This window comes from Neoarius graeffei, chromosome 23 (assembly GCF_027579695.1).
Source record: "Neoarius graeffei isolate fNeoGra1 chromosome 23, fNeoGra1.pri, whole genome shotgun sequence".
Lineage (NCBI taxonomy): Eukaryota > Metazoa > Chordata > Actinopteri > Siluriformes > Ariidae > Neoarius > Neoarius graeffei.
Window position 1 is genome coordinate 16,426,392 of NC_083591.1, and position 12,657 is coordinate 16,439,048.

General features: G+C 39.1%; 1 protein-coding gene across 2 annotated transcripts in view; it reads right to left on the reverse strand.

Moving 5' to 3' along the window:
• The window catches only part of ppm1lb (protein phosphatase, Mg2+/Mn2+ dependent, 1Lb), a 208,111-nt gene that overhangs the window by 32,962 nt on the left and 162,492 nt on the right, over positions 1-12,657 (reverse strand). For both annotated transcript variants that reach the window (XM_060905850.1, XM_060905851.1), the window contains exon 2: positions 5,281-5,455. In XM_060905850.1, coding sequence (XP_060761833.1) covers positions 5,281-5,455 — 175 coding nt within the window. The remainder of the gene's footprint in view (positions 1-5,280; positions 5,456-12,657) is intronic.

A 12,657-nucleotide genomic window follows, 5' to 3' on the forward strand; every position in this document is an offset into this window, starting at 1 on the left:
GGAAAACGTCAGCAGTATCTGGCAACACTGCCGGCGGGAAGATTTCCTAGTTTCGGTTTACAGCGCTGACTCAGTTCGTGCAATCGCTGGTGCTGCATGGGCTACCGTGTAAGCTCTGTCAATTTCAGCGACAAATTAAAAATGGAAGCGGACAAATTGGTTCCTAAAATAACTAGTAAGGGGTCAGTCATCTGGCATTTTTTGGATATCGCGAGGAGGACGTGGAACATTAATGCCAGTTTGTAAAGTGTGCAAAAAAACCTGTCATCACGAAAGGCAGCAGCACGACAAATATGTTCCATCACCTAAAACTCACCCGGTACAGTATGAAGAGTCTCTTAAACTCCGAACTACTTGCCCACGAGCTAAACCCCCCCCCCCCCCCCCCCCACACACACACACACGAGCTAAACAAATGACCATAGCGGCCTCATTCTCCAAAGCCACCCCATATGAGAAAACGAGTCAGAGATGGAGAGCTATAACGGATGCAATCACTAACTTCATTCCCAAAGACATGATCCCAGTTAGTATAGTGGAAAAACCAGGCTTCCAAAAATTACTAAACACACTCGATCCCAAATATGAGTTGCCTGGTCGCAGACATTTTACAGAGAAGGCAATACCGGAATTATACACATCTGAGAGGCAGAGCCAGAAAACATTCAGTTCAAAAGTGTGCAAAGAGAAAAATTATGTTTTGCAGAGCTCTCTCTTCTCTCCCTCAATCTCTCTCTCTATTGTGAATGTTCCAGTGGTTCTCAGTAGTCAGGTTAATAGCTTGGAGATCTATTTTTTTAAATAATTTAATGAATGAGCACTTTTCTTATTTAGGCTAAATGTCTTTCTCAGGTGTTGAGCTTGCACTTTATTGGTTTGAGCTCTGAGCAGCTCTGTATTGTATTGCCCCTTTGTTGCAATTTTCAAGATTGTTTTTGCAGTTTGTGCCACATCTTTGTTGAATAAAAATAGTCTTATTTCAATTCAATTGTGATTAATCACTAACATGAAAATTTAAAGATATTTTTTGGGCTTTTTCACCGTTATTGGATAGGACAGTGTAGAGACAGGAAATGAGCAGGAGAGAGAGAGGGATCGGGAAATGACCTCGGATCTGAATCGAACCCAGGTCCCTGGATTTATGGTATTGCGCCTTATCCACCTGAGCCACGACTCACGACAGGAGACTGATTTGACATTCAGAGTAACAAGAGATAATGGCAAAACTGTGTTTTTAAACTTTTTTTTTGTTTTGTATATTTTTTCTTGTCTTCAGGAACATCCTAGAAGATCAGCACTTTCTGAAATACTCAAAGCAGCTTATCTGGCACCAACAACCAACATCATGGTCAAAATCACTTAGAGAAGGAACAGATTGCAAAATCCAACGTTCATATTAGGAGCATCACAACCGGACACGTAGGGATAAGAAAATAAGATTAAAAGGGAGGAGGAGGGGAGACCTGAAAGGGTAGACAGTAATAGTTATGGAATTCAAAAATGAGAGAGGACTGAGGAATGATGGAGTGTCTGCCACTGTGAATTTTTCAACCTTCTGTTCCTCGCTTGATCTCATCATCAATAAAGCATCAGTGATTTTGGGGGAAAGTGGCACAGATGAATAAAACACTTCATGTCTGTGTGCATATCTAGGGCAGCCGCCAAGTGCCTCATCCCCAAAAATGTGCAACTTTTCAATGATTTGAATGAAAGGTGGAATGTGTACAGTATTTTTACGATTTGAAGAGGGAGTGGGGGTCATCAGTAAATGTAAAAGAGCAACCATTAGATACTATACATAAGAGCTTTTCATTTTCAGGTGGAAAATTAATTAATATATGAGTGATTCCACGCTTATGGGTACTGAAATGGGGACATGAACTTATTTTTAAAAATTCACCTAAAATCATTTCTTTTTTTACCATCAGGTCACAAAACATGTAATCTTTAATGAATGATATGTTAAAAGAGAACTTTAATTTTCTGAGATGTAATAAAAACATATTTATATGCCAAAGTCAGAACGTAACAGAAGTGTTGTGGACATATATATTCTCAATTTTAACAATGTAGAATTACTTTTTGAAACATAGGAAGGTGATGTTTTAGCAAATATAATTAATAAACATGTGTAGTAGAATAAACATACACATTCTTTCAATAAGATTAACATGGTATATAGCTAGATGGTAATTAATTTGTAACAGACGCGAGATGGACAATCGTAACAGAAGTAATGTAACAGACATCATTTTGGAACTCATAGGCTTGACTTTGGCATATAAATATGTTTTTATTACATCTCAGAAAATTAAAGTTATCTTTTAACATATCATTCATTAAAGATTACATGTTTTGTGACCTGATGGTAAAAAAAGAAATGGTTTTAGGTGAATTTTTAAAAATAAGTTCATGTCCCCATTTCAGTACCCATAAGCGTGGAATCACTCATATAGTACTGTGCAAAAGTCTTAGGCACATGTAAAGTAATGCTGTCGACCAAAAATGGCTTAAAAATAATGAAATGTTTCAACGTTTAAAATAAATAAATACATACATACATAAAATAAAAAAAAAATACTATAAACAGTTATCAGTAAGCCATAATAAATGAAACAGTCAATATTTGGTGTGAGACAACCCTTTGCTTTAAAAAAAAAAAAGTCGTCTCAGGTCCAATGTGTGCAGTTTTATAAGGAAATGAGCTGTAGGTTTTACTGAGCGTCTTACAGAACCAGCCACAGTTCTTCCGGACACTTTGTCACACTCGCTTCTTATGGTAATTTTACACCAAAACCCAGTAGCCTTCATTATGGCTTCTTTTTTAATCTGAAAAGTGCTCTCTTATGCAATATGCTGCTGGGATACAAACATTTGTTTTCTGTAACATTTAATTTTGTGCTGGAAAAACACGAACATTTGGACTCTAAAATTTTTGTACTGACTTGATAATGTAGAAGTCATAAAATAGAAATCTATAACAAAGTCTGTATTAAAAAAAATTAATTATAGGGTGCCTAAGACTTTTGCACAGTACTGTATGCTCACAGAAAGGCTTTCATAGTCAATGGTTCATATCGTGACCAATTTTATGTTACTGTTAACTGTTATACTAAAACAGCAATGCTCAACAATTTGCTCTCATTTCTGTGTTGAAACAGAGCAGCCAGTTGCACCAGTTTGATCTCAAGTCAGGGTGTAAAGTCAGTCCTAAAACTTTGTTAGTTTTAAACAACAATGTCGAATTTTGGTTTCACCACATACTGTATACTTAGGGTATGATGTAACAAGTAGTGTGCAAAGATAATCACAGAGTGACATTCTATTTCACCAACGCCAGCCAATTAGAAACCCGATCTGATAAACAGGAAATACTACATCCATGATTAAAGATGATCATATGTCCTGTACTCCAACTACAGTGACCTCATTGGGGATAATGAAGGAAGAAATAACAACTTTCCCATTCTCTGTATCTCTCCCTTGCTCCAGAGCAATTGTTGGACAATTATGAGATGCCACAGAAAGATAAACCTTTATTTAAATAGTACAGGAAGCATATGGGGCAGCACGGTGGTGTAGTGGTTAGCGCTGTCGCCTCACAATAAGGTCCAGGTTCGAGCCCCGTGGCCGGCGAGGGCCTTTCTGTGTGGAGTTTGCATGTTCTCCCCGTGTCCGCGTGGGTTTCCTCCGGGTGCTCCGGTTTCCCCCACAGTCCAAAGACATGCAGGTTAGGTTAACTGGTGACTCTAAATTGACCATAGGTGTGAATGTGAGTGTGAATGGTTGTCTGTGTCTATGTGTCAGCCCTGTGATGACCTGGCGACTTGTCCAGGGTGTACCCCGCCTTTCGCCCGTAGTCAGCTGGGATAGGCTCCAGCTTGCCTGCGACCCTGTAGAAGGATAAAGCGGCTAGAGATAATGAGATGAGATGAGGAAGCATATGTTGACAAAGAGGAGACTCTCATTCTCCAACCCTACATTCACACCAGCAACCGCTAAAACAATATTGAACAGTAGAAGATTGAGGGGGTAATAAAGCAGGTGATGTTTGTCCAATCTTCAACTGTCCAGTTTGTGTGAACCTGTCCCCACTGTAGCCTCAACTTCCTGTTTATGGCTGCCAGGACTGGAACCTCATGCAGTCTTCTTCTGCTGTATCTCATCCTCAGCCTCAAGGTTTTTGTGCATTCTGAGATGCTTTTCTGCTCACCGTGGATGTAAAGAGTAGTTATTCAAGTTCCTGTAGCCTTCCTGTTGGCAAGAACTAGGCTGGCTGCTTCTCTGTAATGAGCTTCCTTTGTGCTTTGAGTTGCGTATATGGTCATGCACCATTGTCCTTTCCAAACTCCACCAGCCACCCCCAAACACTTCATCCATCCATTATCCGTAACTGCTTATTCTGTGCAGGGTCATGAGCAAGCTGGAGACTATCCCAGCTGACGATGGGCGAGTTGCCAGATCATCGCAGGGCTGACACAGAGACAAACAACCATTCACACTCACATTCACACCTACGGTCAATTTAGAACCACCAATTAATCTAACCTGCATGTCTTTGGACTGTGGGGGAAACCGGAGTACCTGGAGGAAACCCACACAGACACAGGGAGAACATGCAAACTCCACACATTAAGACCCCCAATGGCCACTGGGCTCGAACCCAGAACCTTCTTACTGTGAAGAAGGTTCAGATGCCACCATCCCCAAACACTCAAATCAGTAAATTGTTTGGGGCGTGACCATTCTAACTGTTGATACAAATCCTAGCAAAGCTAGGCCAACAGATCGATTTTTGCACATGCATTTTGATTATATTTATCTAGCTTCCTGTGGTTATTCTGTGGTTCCTATTGATCCTACAACAACCTGGATGTACCCACTACATCTGCTTGATCCATTTCCTTGAAAATGGATCAGCGTATGTCTAGTCTAAAGAACCTAAGAGAAACTGAAGGATACCTTTGACCAAAACCAATCCTACTAACTGTACAAGGTGTGGAAGAAGAATTCTGGGATCCAAGCATGGTGATGCAAACAATCTACTATCATCTCAAATGTACTCCATAAAACATAATCAGAAAACCAAATACACTTTGTGTAAACTCTCCATCTAATGATCCATGCAAGCTAATTTTACAAGTAAAGTCTTGTTCATCTTTTTCCAGCTACACCAGAATACGTATACAAGTTTTTCCTAAGTTGGACATGTTTACATGCTCCCTACCCAAAATTTGACCCTTTCCATCCCCACCCAAACTCCTTGACAGAACATCTCACCTGCTTCATCATAGGTGGCAGACAACTTCTCCAGAATCTCCTTATCCACATTGAGGATCTGCTGCTCCAGGATGGATCGATAAGATAAAAGACTGTTCTCCTTCTCTTTCTCATAATTCTGTAGATGCTGCTTCAGGACCTCGGGCAGACGAGTTTTCACATATTCTGCTGCTGCCTGGAAAGAGAAAAAAGGAAATAGTTGTTTGCCAAGGTTGGCAATATTCAACAGGAGAACTGCGATTTTATTTGCTATTTTTTTACCTCTACTATTTTGGCTATCTAAGGCCTTCACTCTGGCCCCAACACATTTTAATATAAGCAGAACTTTCATATCTGAGCTGCCAAACAATACTAGAGAGAGAGAGAGAGAGAGAGAGAGAGAACATATACCAGGGATTTAGGATCAAATCAACAGTCAAAGTAAAAAGTTTGTGAACCCCCTGGAATTTTCTATATTTATGTCTAATTCCCATATAAAACATGGTCATATCTTCATGTAAGTCACAATAATGAACAAAGACAGTCTCCTATAACTAAAGATACACAGATTTTCAAAGAATGTTTGACCATATTGAATAAATCATTCAAACTGTGAAACTGAAGGTTGGAAAAAGCAAGTGAACCCTAAGCTAATGACTTTTTAAAAAGCTCATTGCAGTCAGAATTTAGCACACCTGGGTTCCATTTAATGAAACGAGTTCAGAGGTGTGGCCTAGAATTAATCTGATTGATAAAAAACCCTGAAAAGTTTGAGTTTGAACTTTTGACAAGAAGCATATCCAGATGGGAATCATGCCTCGCACAAAAGAGCTATCTGAAGACCTAAGATCAATAATTGTTAACTTGCATAAGGCTGGAAAGGGTTACAAAGTCAACTCAAAGAGTTTAGGTATTCATCAGTCTACTGTCAGGCAAGTTGTCTATAAATGGAGACAATTAGGTATCGTGGCTACTCTGCCAAGAAGTGGGAGCCCTGCCAAGATGACCCCAAAACCACAACACAAAATCATTAATGAGGTAAAGAAAAACCCTAGAGTGACAGCAAAAGACTTGAAGATGTCATTAGAACTGGCTAACATCTTTGTTCAAGATTAAACAATACGCAAAACATTGAACAAGAAAGGAGTCCATGGCAGGACACCAAGAAGGAAGCCACTGCTGTCAAAAAAGAACATTGCTGCATGCCTGAATTTTGCAAAACAGCACTTGGACACTCCACAGTGGTACTGGGAAAATGTTTTGTGAAGTGATGAAACCAAAACTGAACTATTTGGGAGGAACAAGCAGAACTCCATTTGGTATAAAAAGGGCACTGCATATCAACATCAAAACATCATCTCTACAGTAAAGTATGGTGGAGGGAACATCATGATTTGGGCCTGCTTTGCTGTGTCAGGGCCTGGACAGCTTGCCATCATTGAGGGGAAAATGAATTCCCTAATTTATCAACAAATTCTCCAGGATAATGTGAGGGTGTCTGTCCGTCAACTGAAGCTCAGAAGAGGCTGGGTGATGCAATAGGATAATGACCCCAAACATCGCAGCAAATCCACAGCACAATGGTTTCAGAAGAACAAAATCCACCTTTTGGAGTGGCCTAGTCAGAGCCCAGATCTCAATCCTATTGAGATGCTGTAGAATGACTTGAAGACAGCCATACACAGAAGACAACCTAAGAATATGGAAGAGTTAAGGCAGTTCTGCAGGGAAGAATGGGCTAAAATTCCCCCTGCACGATGTGCAGGTCTGATCTGCAGCTACGGTACAGGAAGCGCCTGATTGAGGTCATTGCTGCCAAAGGGAGGGTCAACCAATTATTAAATCCAAAGGTTCACTTACTTTTTCCACCACTACTGTGAATGTTGAATGCATTTGTATAATCAAGTTATGAAAAAGTAGAATGTGTGTGTTATTGGCTGAAGCTCATTGTGTACATCAGTACCTGTGACTTGGATGAAGATCAGATCACTTTATATTACCAATTCATGCAGAAAACCAGATAACTCCAAAGGGTTCACATACTTTTTACTTTGACTGTAATATAGGTTTTATCAAATAGTATCCTATATTTAAATCCCATTTGATGAAACAAATTAACACCATACTGTATAGTATTTTAAGATAACTAGAGTTTGTTAAACTCCATGATGCTACCATAATTTTACTGGGGAATAAATCATAAACCTCTTGTTATAGGAAACTCAATAAGATATTTGAATAATTTAATACTACATGCTTTCATTGGAGCTTTAAATTATGTATAAGAACAATTTTACTAGATATCTTACTATTAACTATACAAGGTTGGGTTTTGTTTTTGTTTTGTTTTTTTGTTACTTTTGCCAATTTGGGGAAGCCATGGCCTAATGGTTAAAGAAGCAGCTTTGGAACCAAAAGGTCTCCAGTTTGATTCCCTGGACCAGCAGGAATGGCTGAAGCACCCTTGAGCAAGGCACCTACCCACCAACTGCTTCCCAGGCTGCACTGGGGATGCTGTATATCACTCTGGATAAGAGTGTCTGCTAAATGCCATTAATGTAATGTAATGTAGCTTTACTGGAGGAGGTTATGTTTTCACTTCTATTTGTTCAACTGTTCCCAACGTAACTCAAAAAGTAGTGAACAGATTTTGATGAAATTTGGAGGAAAGGCGAGCCATGGGCCAAGGAACAATTGAGTAGATTTTCATGCAAATCTGGATATGTATGTGGATCCAGGATTTTTTTCTCTGTTCTCAACACAACTCAAAAGGCAGTGAATGGATTTGGATGAAATTTGGTGTACAGCTTGACATGGTTGGGTGGAGGTATGCATTCTACCAACTGCCCTTTGAGTTTTGTTTTTTTTTAATGTGGTTCCTGAGTTGCCATTTCTATATCTTAAGAGATATAGAAAGCTTCAAAAGCCAACTTAAAACTTTTCTTTTTGATTTAAATGTTTGACTTATTATTTGTCTTAATGAGGGAACTTAATTACTTGACTATATAAATTAATATATTTTTTCTTTTTTGAGATTTTTTTGGAATACACAAGACATAAATTATTATTATTATTATTATTATTATTATTATTATTATTGTTGTAAACTACTTAAGACCTTACCCCATTTAGCAAAATGGTTGAAATGCACAGTTTGATATTGGATTGATGCTGACTACAGTAGTCCCAAAAGAGTCCCCAATAACAGATATAAAGCAAGAGGTTCAAAATAAATTTGTGAAAAAGAGTTAATCACCACTGAGCGCGTCGAGATATTTTCACAGTAGCTCCAGTAACTCCTGCCTGACCTCTATTAAATGCTGACATGAATAAATCAGCAGACAAACGGACAGTGATTGCAGGAAGAAAAGTGCACCCGCAGCCAAATGCTGCTGCTCTTCTGGCCCCCATCAACCTGAGATGGAGAAATTGAAGTCGCTAACCATTTGGCCAAAGAGATAATAACCTGTGTAGCCTGATGCGTAAAATATTTAGACATTCCTTCCCTCAGAAAAAAATAACAATAATGATACCAAAATACATGGATAATTTTCAGAAAGGAAAAATAAACCCATAGCTATAATTGCTAGTAAGCTAGGTAACATTAGACTTTGCGTGATAAAAACCAGTAACAGTAGCCCACTGCAGTGAATAAACGTTTTAGCCCTCACCACTCAATCTGGTGACAAGGGAGACTGAGCTAGAGAGTAGACATTGGCAGTAACTAAATCTGTGCAAATAGTACATGTTTCTATTTTCACTCAAGTGCAACTCCAAAAACATTTGTTCTATTGGAGGAATAGCTAAAATGAACAGCTTGATTGTATATACTGCATTTTTTAATACCAATACTAAACCTAATGTTTCACAACTGATCTTAGTAGCAGATTATGGTTCATGGGAGTGAAAGCCACTGTTTTTGCTGTTTCAGTAGGGACTTTCCTCTCCCCTGTCTAGAAAGCATTGAGCTTGTTAAGACTTGTGTAAGCTCCAGAAAGATCCAACCTACATCCTGGCACAAAACACAACCACCGGTACCCGTAATGCGTTCCTGTTTTGCTACGTCATTATCACACCCAGACTACCAGAGATGTCCCAGTCCACCAAAATCCACTAGAATGCACCTTGGCATAGAAGTCTCAACTGGAGCTCGATTGGAAGGATGAGCACCATTCTTCCAAAAGGTTTTCTCTCAATTGGTGTTTTGATGATGGTTGTGCAGAGTGATCCAAAAAAACCCAAAACTGTGGATGGGCTGGTGTCATCCAAGAAGAGACCAAGCCTATTTGGATAGAAATGTTTCATCATAGGACGAATGTAATTAGTCTTCAAGAACTTGTATTGTATTTGCAGTGACGCACCTCTCAAAGAGGACAAGTGGTGCCAAACCATGGCAAAAAAAAAAAAGTACCTTGCCCAGCACAACAGCACCAATGGTTTTTCATTTAATTATTTTCAAATACTTTTATCCATGAGGTGTTTTTTTTTTTTTTTTGTTCTCACAGAGTACTTATAATATTAAATCTATAGAAACTGAGAATACACTACCAGAATACCATAGCTGGTCTAGGTTTAAATTCAAATTTAAACCATCAGGGCCCGCATGAACCCTACTGATTCTTTACACCCAGATTTGCATGGTCAAGGCTGGTCTCATAACCAAAACATCTAGCTTCCATGAGAGAATCTGGCCCTTTTGTGGTCAAGAACTGTCTGCTTTCACAGGAAGAATCCACTTGACTGACACTGGAAACCTCATACGGAAAAGGGAACAGCCAATCAGACTGCAACCTACAGTAGTCTAAGGCTTGAGGCCAGCTAAGTATTCAGCTAAGATAGACAGTTGATGAGCTGCGAGCCTACTCTCAACTTCAGACACTCCTTCCACAGATCAAGGCGAACCAGAACATCTGGTCTTTTATCAACGACTTTCAGACAATAGCTTCTTCTGAAAGATTCGGATATGTTTGTACAGAGGACATAGCAATTATTCTGTGCCATCACCCAGTGAATTAAAGGTGTGTGATAAATGTGATTACATGATGATACTCACGTACAGATTTGCACTGACAAAACACTCGGATAGGGAAAATGTTAGAACTGGTAAGAACCAGCAAATCCCTGCTCTGGACTGATTTTAAGTTTAAAACTGAATACCACAAGATAATGCCTCTGATAAGATCTCTGCAGTTCAAAAATGGACAATGAAGGTTTAAAGACAGAACCTTTAACTTTATGGTTGCGTGTTAGCAGCAGTGGGTCTAAAGTACACAAAGAATGTGCCACTCAGGAAATGTCATAGACTGACCAATAAATAAATACAACCCCGATTCCAAAAAAGTTGGGACAAAGTACAAATTGTAAATAAAAATGGAATGCAACGATGTGGAAGTTTCAAAATTCCATATGTTATTCAGAATAGAACATAGATGACATATCAAATGTTTAAACTGAGAAAATGTATCATTTAAAGAGAAAAATTAGGTGATTTTAAATTTCATGACAACAACACATCTCAAAAAAGTTGGGACAAGGCCATGTTTACCACTGTGAGACACCCCCTTTTCTCTTTACAACAGTCTGTAAATGTCTGGGGACTGAGGAGACAAGTTGCTCAAGTTTAGGGATAGGAATGTTAACCCATTCTTGTCTAATGTAGGATTCTAGTTGCTCAACTGTCTTAGGTCTTTTTTGTCGTATCTTCCATTTTATGATGCACCAAATGTTTTCTATGGGTGAAAGATCTGGACTGCAGGCTGGCCAGTTCAGTACCCGGACCCTTCTTCTACGCAGCCATGATGCTGTAATTGATGCAGTATGTGGTTTGGCATTGTCATATTAGAAAATGCAAGGTCTTCCCTGAAAGAGACGTCATCTGGATGGGAGCATATGTTGCTCTAGAACCTGGATATACCTTTCAGCATTGATGGTGTCTTTCCAGATGTGTAAGCTGCCCATGCCACACGCACTAATGCAACCCCATACCATCAGAGATGCAGGCTTCTGAACTGAGCGCTGATAACAACTTGGGTCGTCCTTCTCCTCTTTAGTCCGAATGACACGGCATCCCTGATTTCCATAAAGAACTTCAAATTTTGATTCGTCTGACCACAGAACAGTTTTCCACTTTGCCACAGTCCATTTGAAATGAGCCTTGGCCCAGAGAAGATGTCTGCGCTTCTGGATCATGTTTAGATACGGCTTCTTCTTTGAACTATAGAGTTTTAGCTGGCAACGGCGGATGGCACGGTGAATTGTGTTCACAGATAATGTTCTCTGGAAATATTCCTGAGCCCATTTTGTGATTTCCAATACAGAAGCAAGCCTGTATGTGACGCAGTGCCGTCTAAGGGCCTGAAGATCACGGGCACCCAGTATGGTTTTCCGGCCTTGACCCTTACGCACAGAGATTCTTTCAGATTCTCTGAATCTTTTGATGATATTATGCACTGTAGATGATGATATGTTCAAACTCTTTGCAATTTTAAATTGTCAAACTCCTTTCTGATATTGCTCCACTATTTGTCGGCGCAGAATTAGGGGGATTGGTGATCCCCTTCCCATCTTTACTTCTGAGAGCCGCTGCCACTCCAAGATGCTCTTTTTATACCCAGTCATGTTAATGACCTATTGCCAATTGACCTAATGAGTTGCAAGTTGGTCCGCCAGCTGTTCCTTTTTTGTACCTTTTAACTTTTCCTGCCTCTTATTGCCCCTGTCCCAACTTTTTTGAGATGTGTTGCTGTCATGAAATTTCAAATGAGCCAGTATTTGGCATGAAATTTCAAAATGTCTCACTTCTGACATTTGATATGTTGTCTATGTTCTATTGTGAATACAATATCAGTTTTTGAGATTTGTAAATTATTGCATTCCATTTTTATTTACAATTTGTACTTTGTCCCAACTTTTTTGGAATCTGAGTTGTAAATAAATAAATTAATTAATTAAAAAGTACACATACACACACAGTACTGTGCAAAAGTCTTAGGCACCCTTTTTTTCCCATACAAACTTTTTTTTTTTTTACAGCTTTATTGGCCTTCAAAAAAGAAGCTACAAATTTACAAGACATGCAAATACAATAAAACCACAAAAAAAGAAAAAAGAAAGAAAACAAAAATGGAAAAAGTAAGGTCCAAAAGGGTAGGTGCAAACAGGACCTAGAGTCCCATGCAAAGCACCTCTGTCCTAAAACATTAATATTTAGATTTAGGCACTGCCTAAAAGCGGAGCTCCCATCTGTTTCTGGGTTGTAGAATTTTCTTATATCACAGCCAGCCTCTCTTGATTTATTTCTTTACTGTTATAGTTACTATACTGTTTTCTTATGTTGTACAAAACGCCAGGCAACAACAGTGACAAGTTACTCACTACTATACTGTCCTAACTACTACT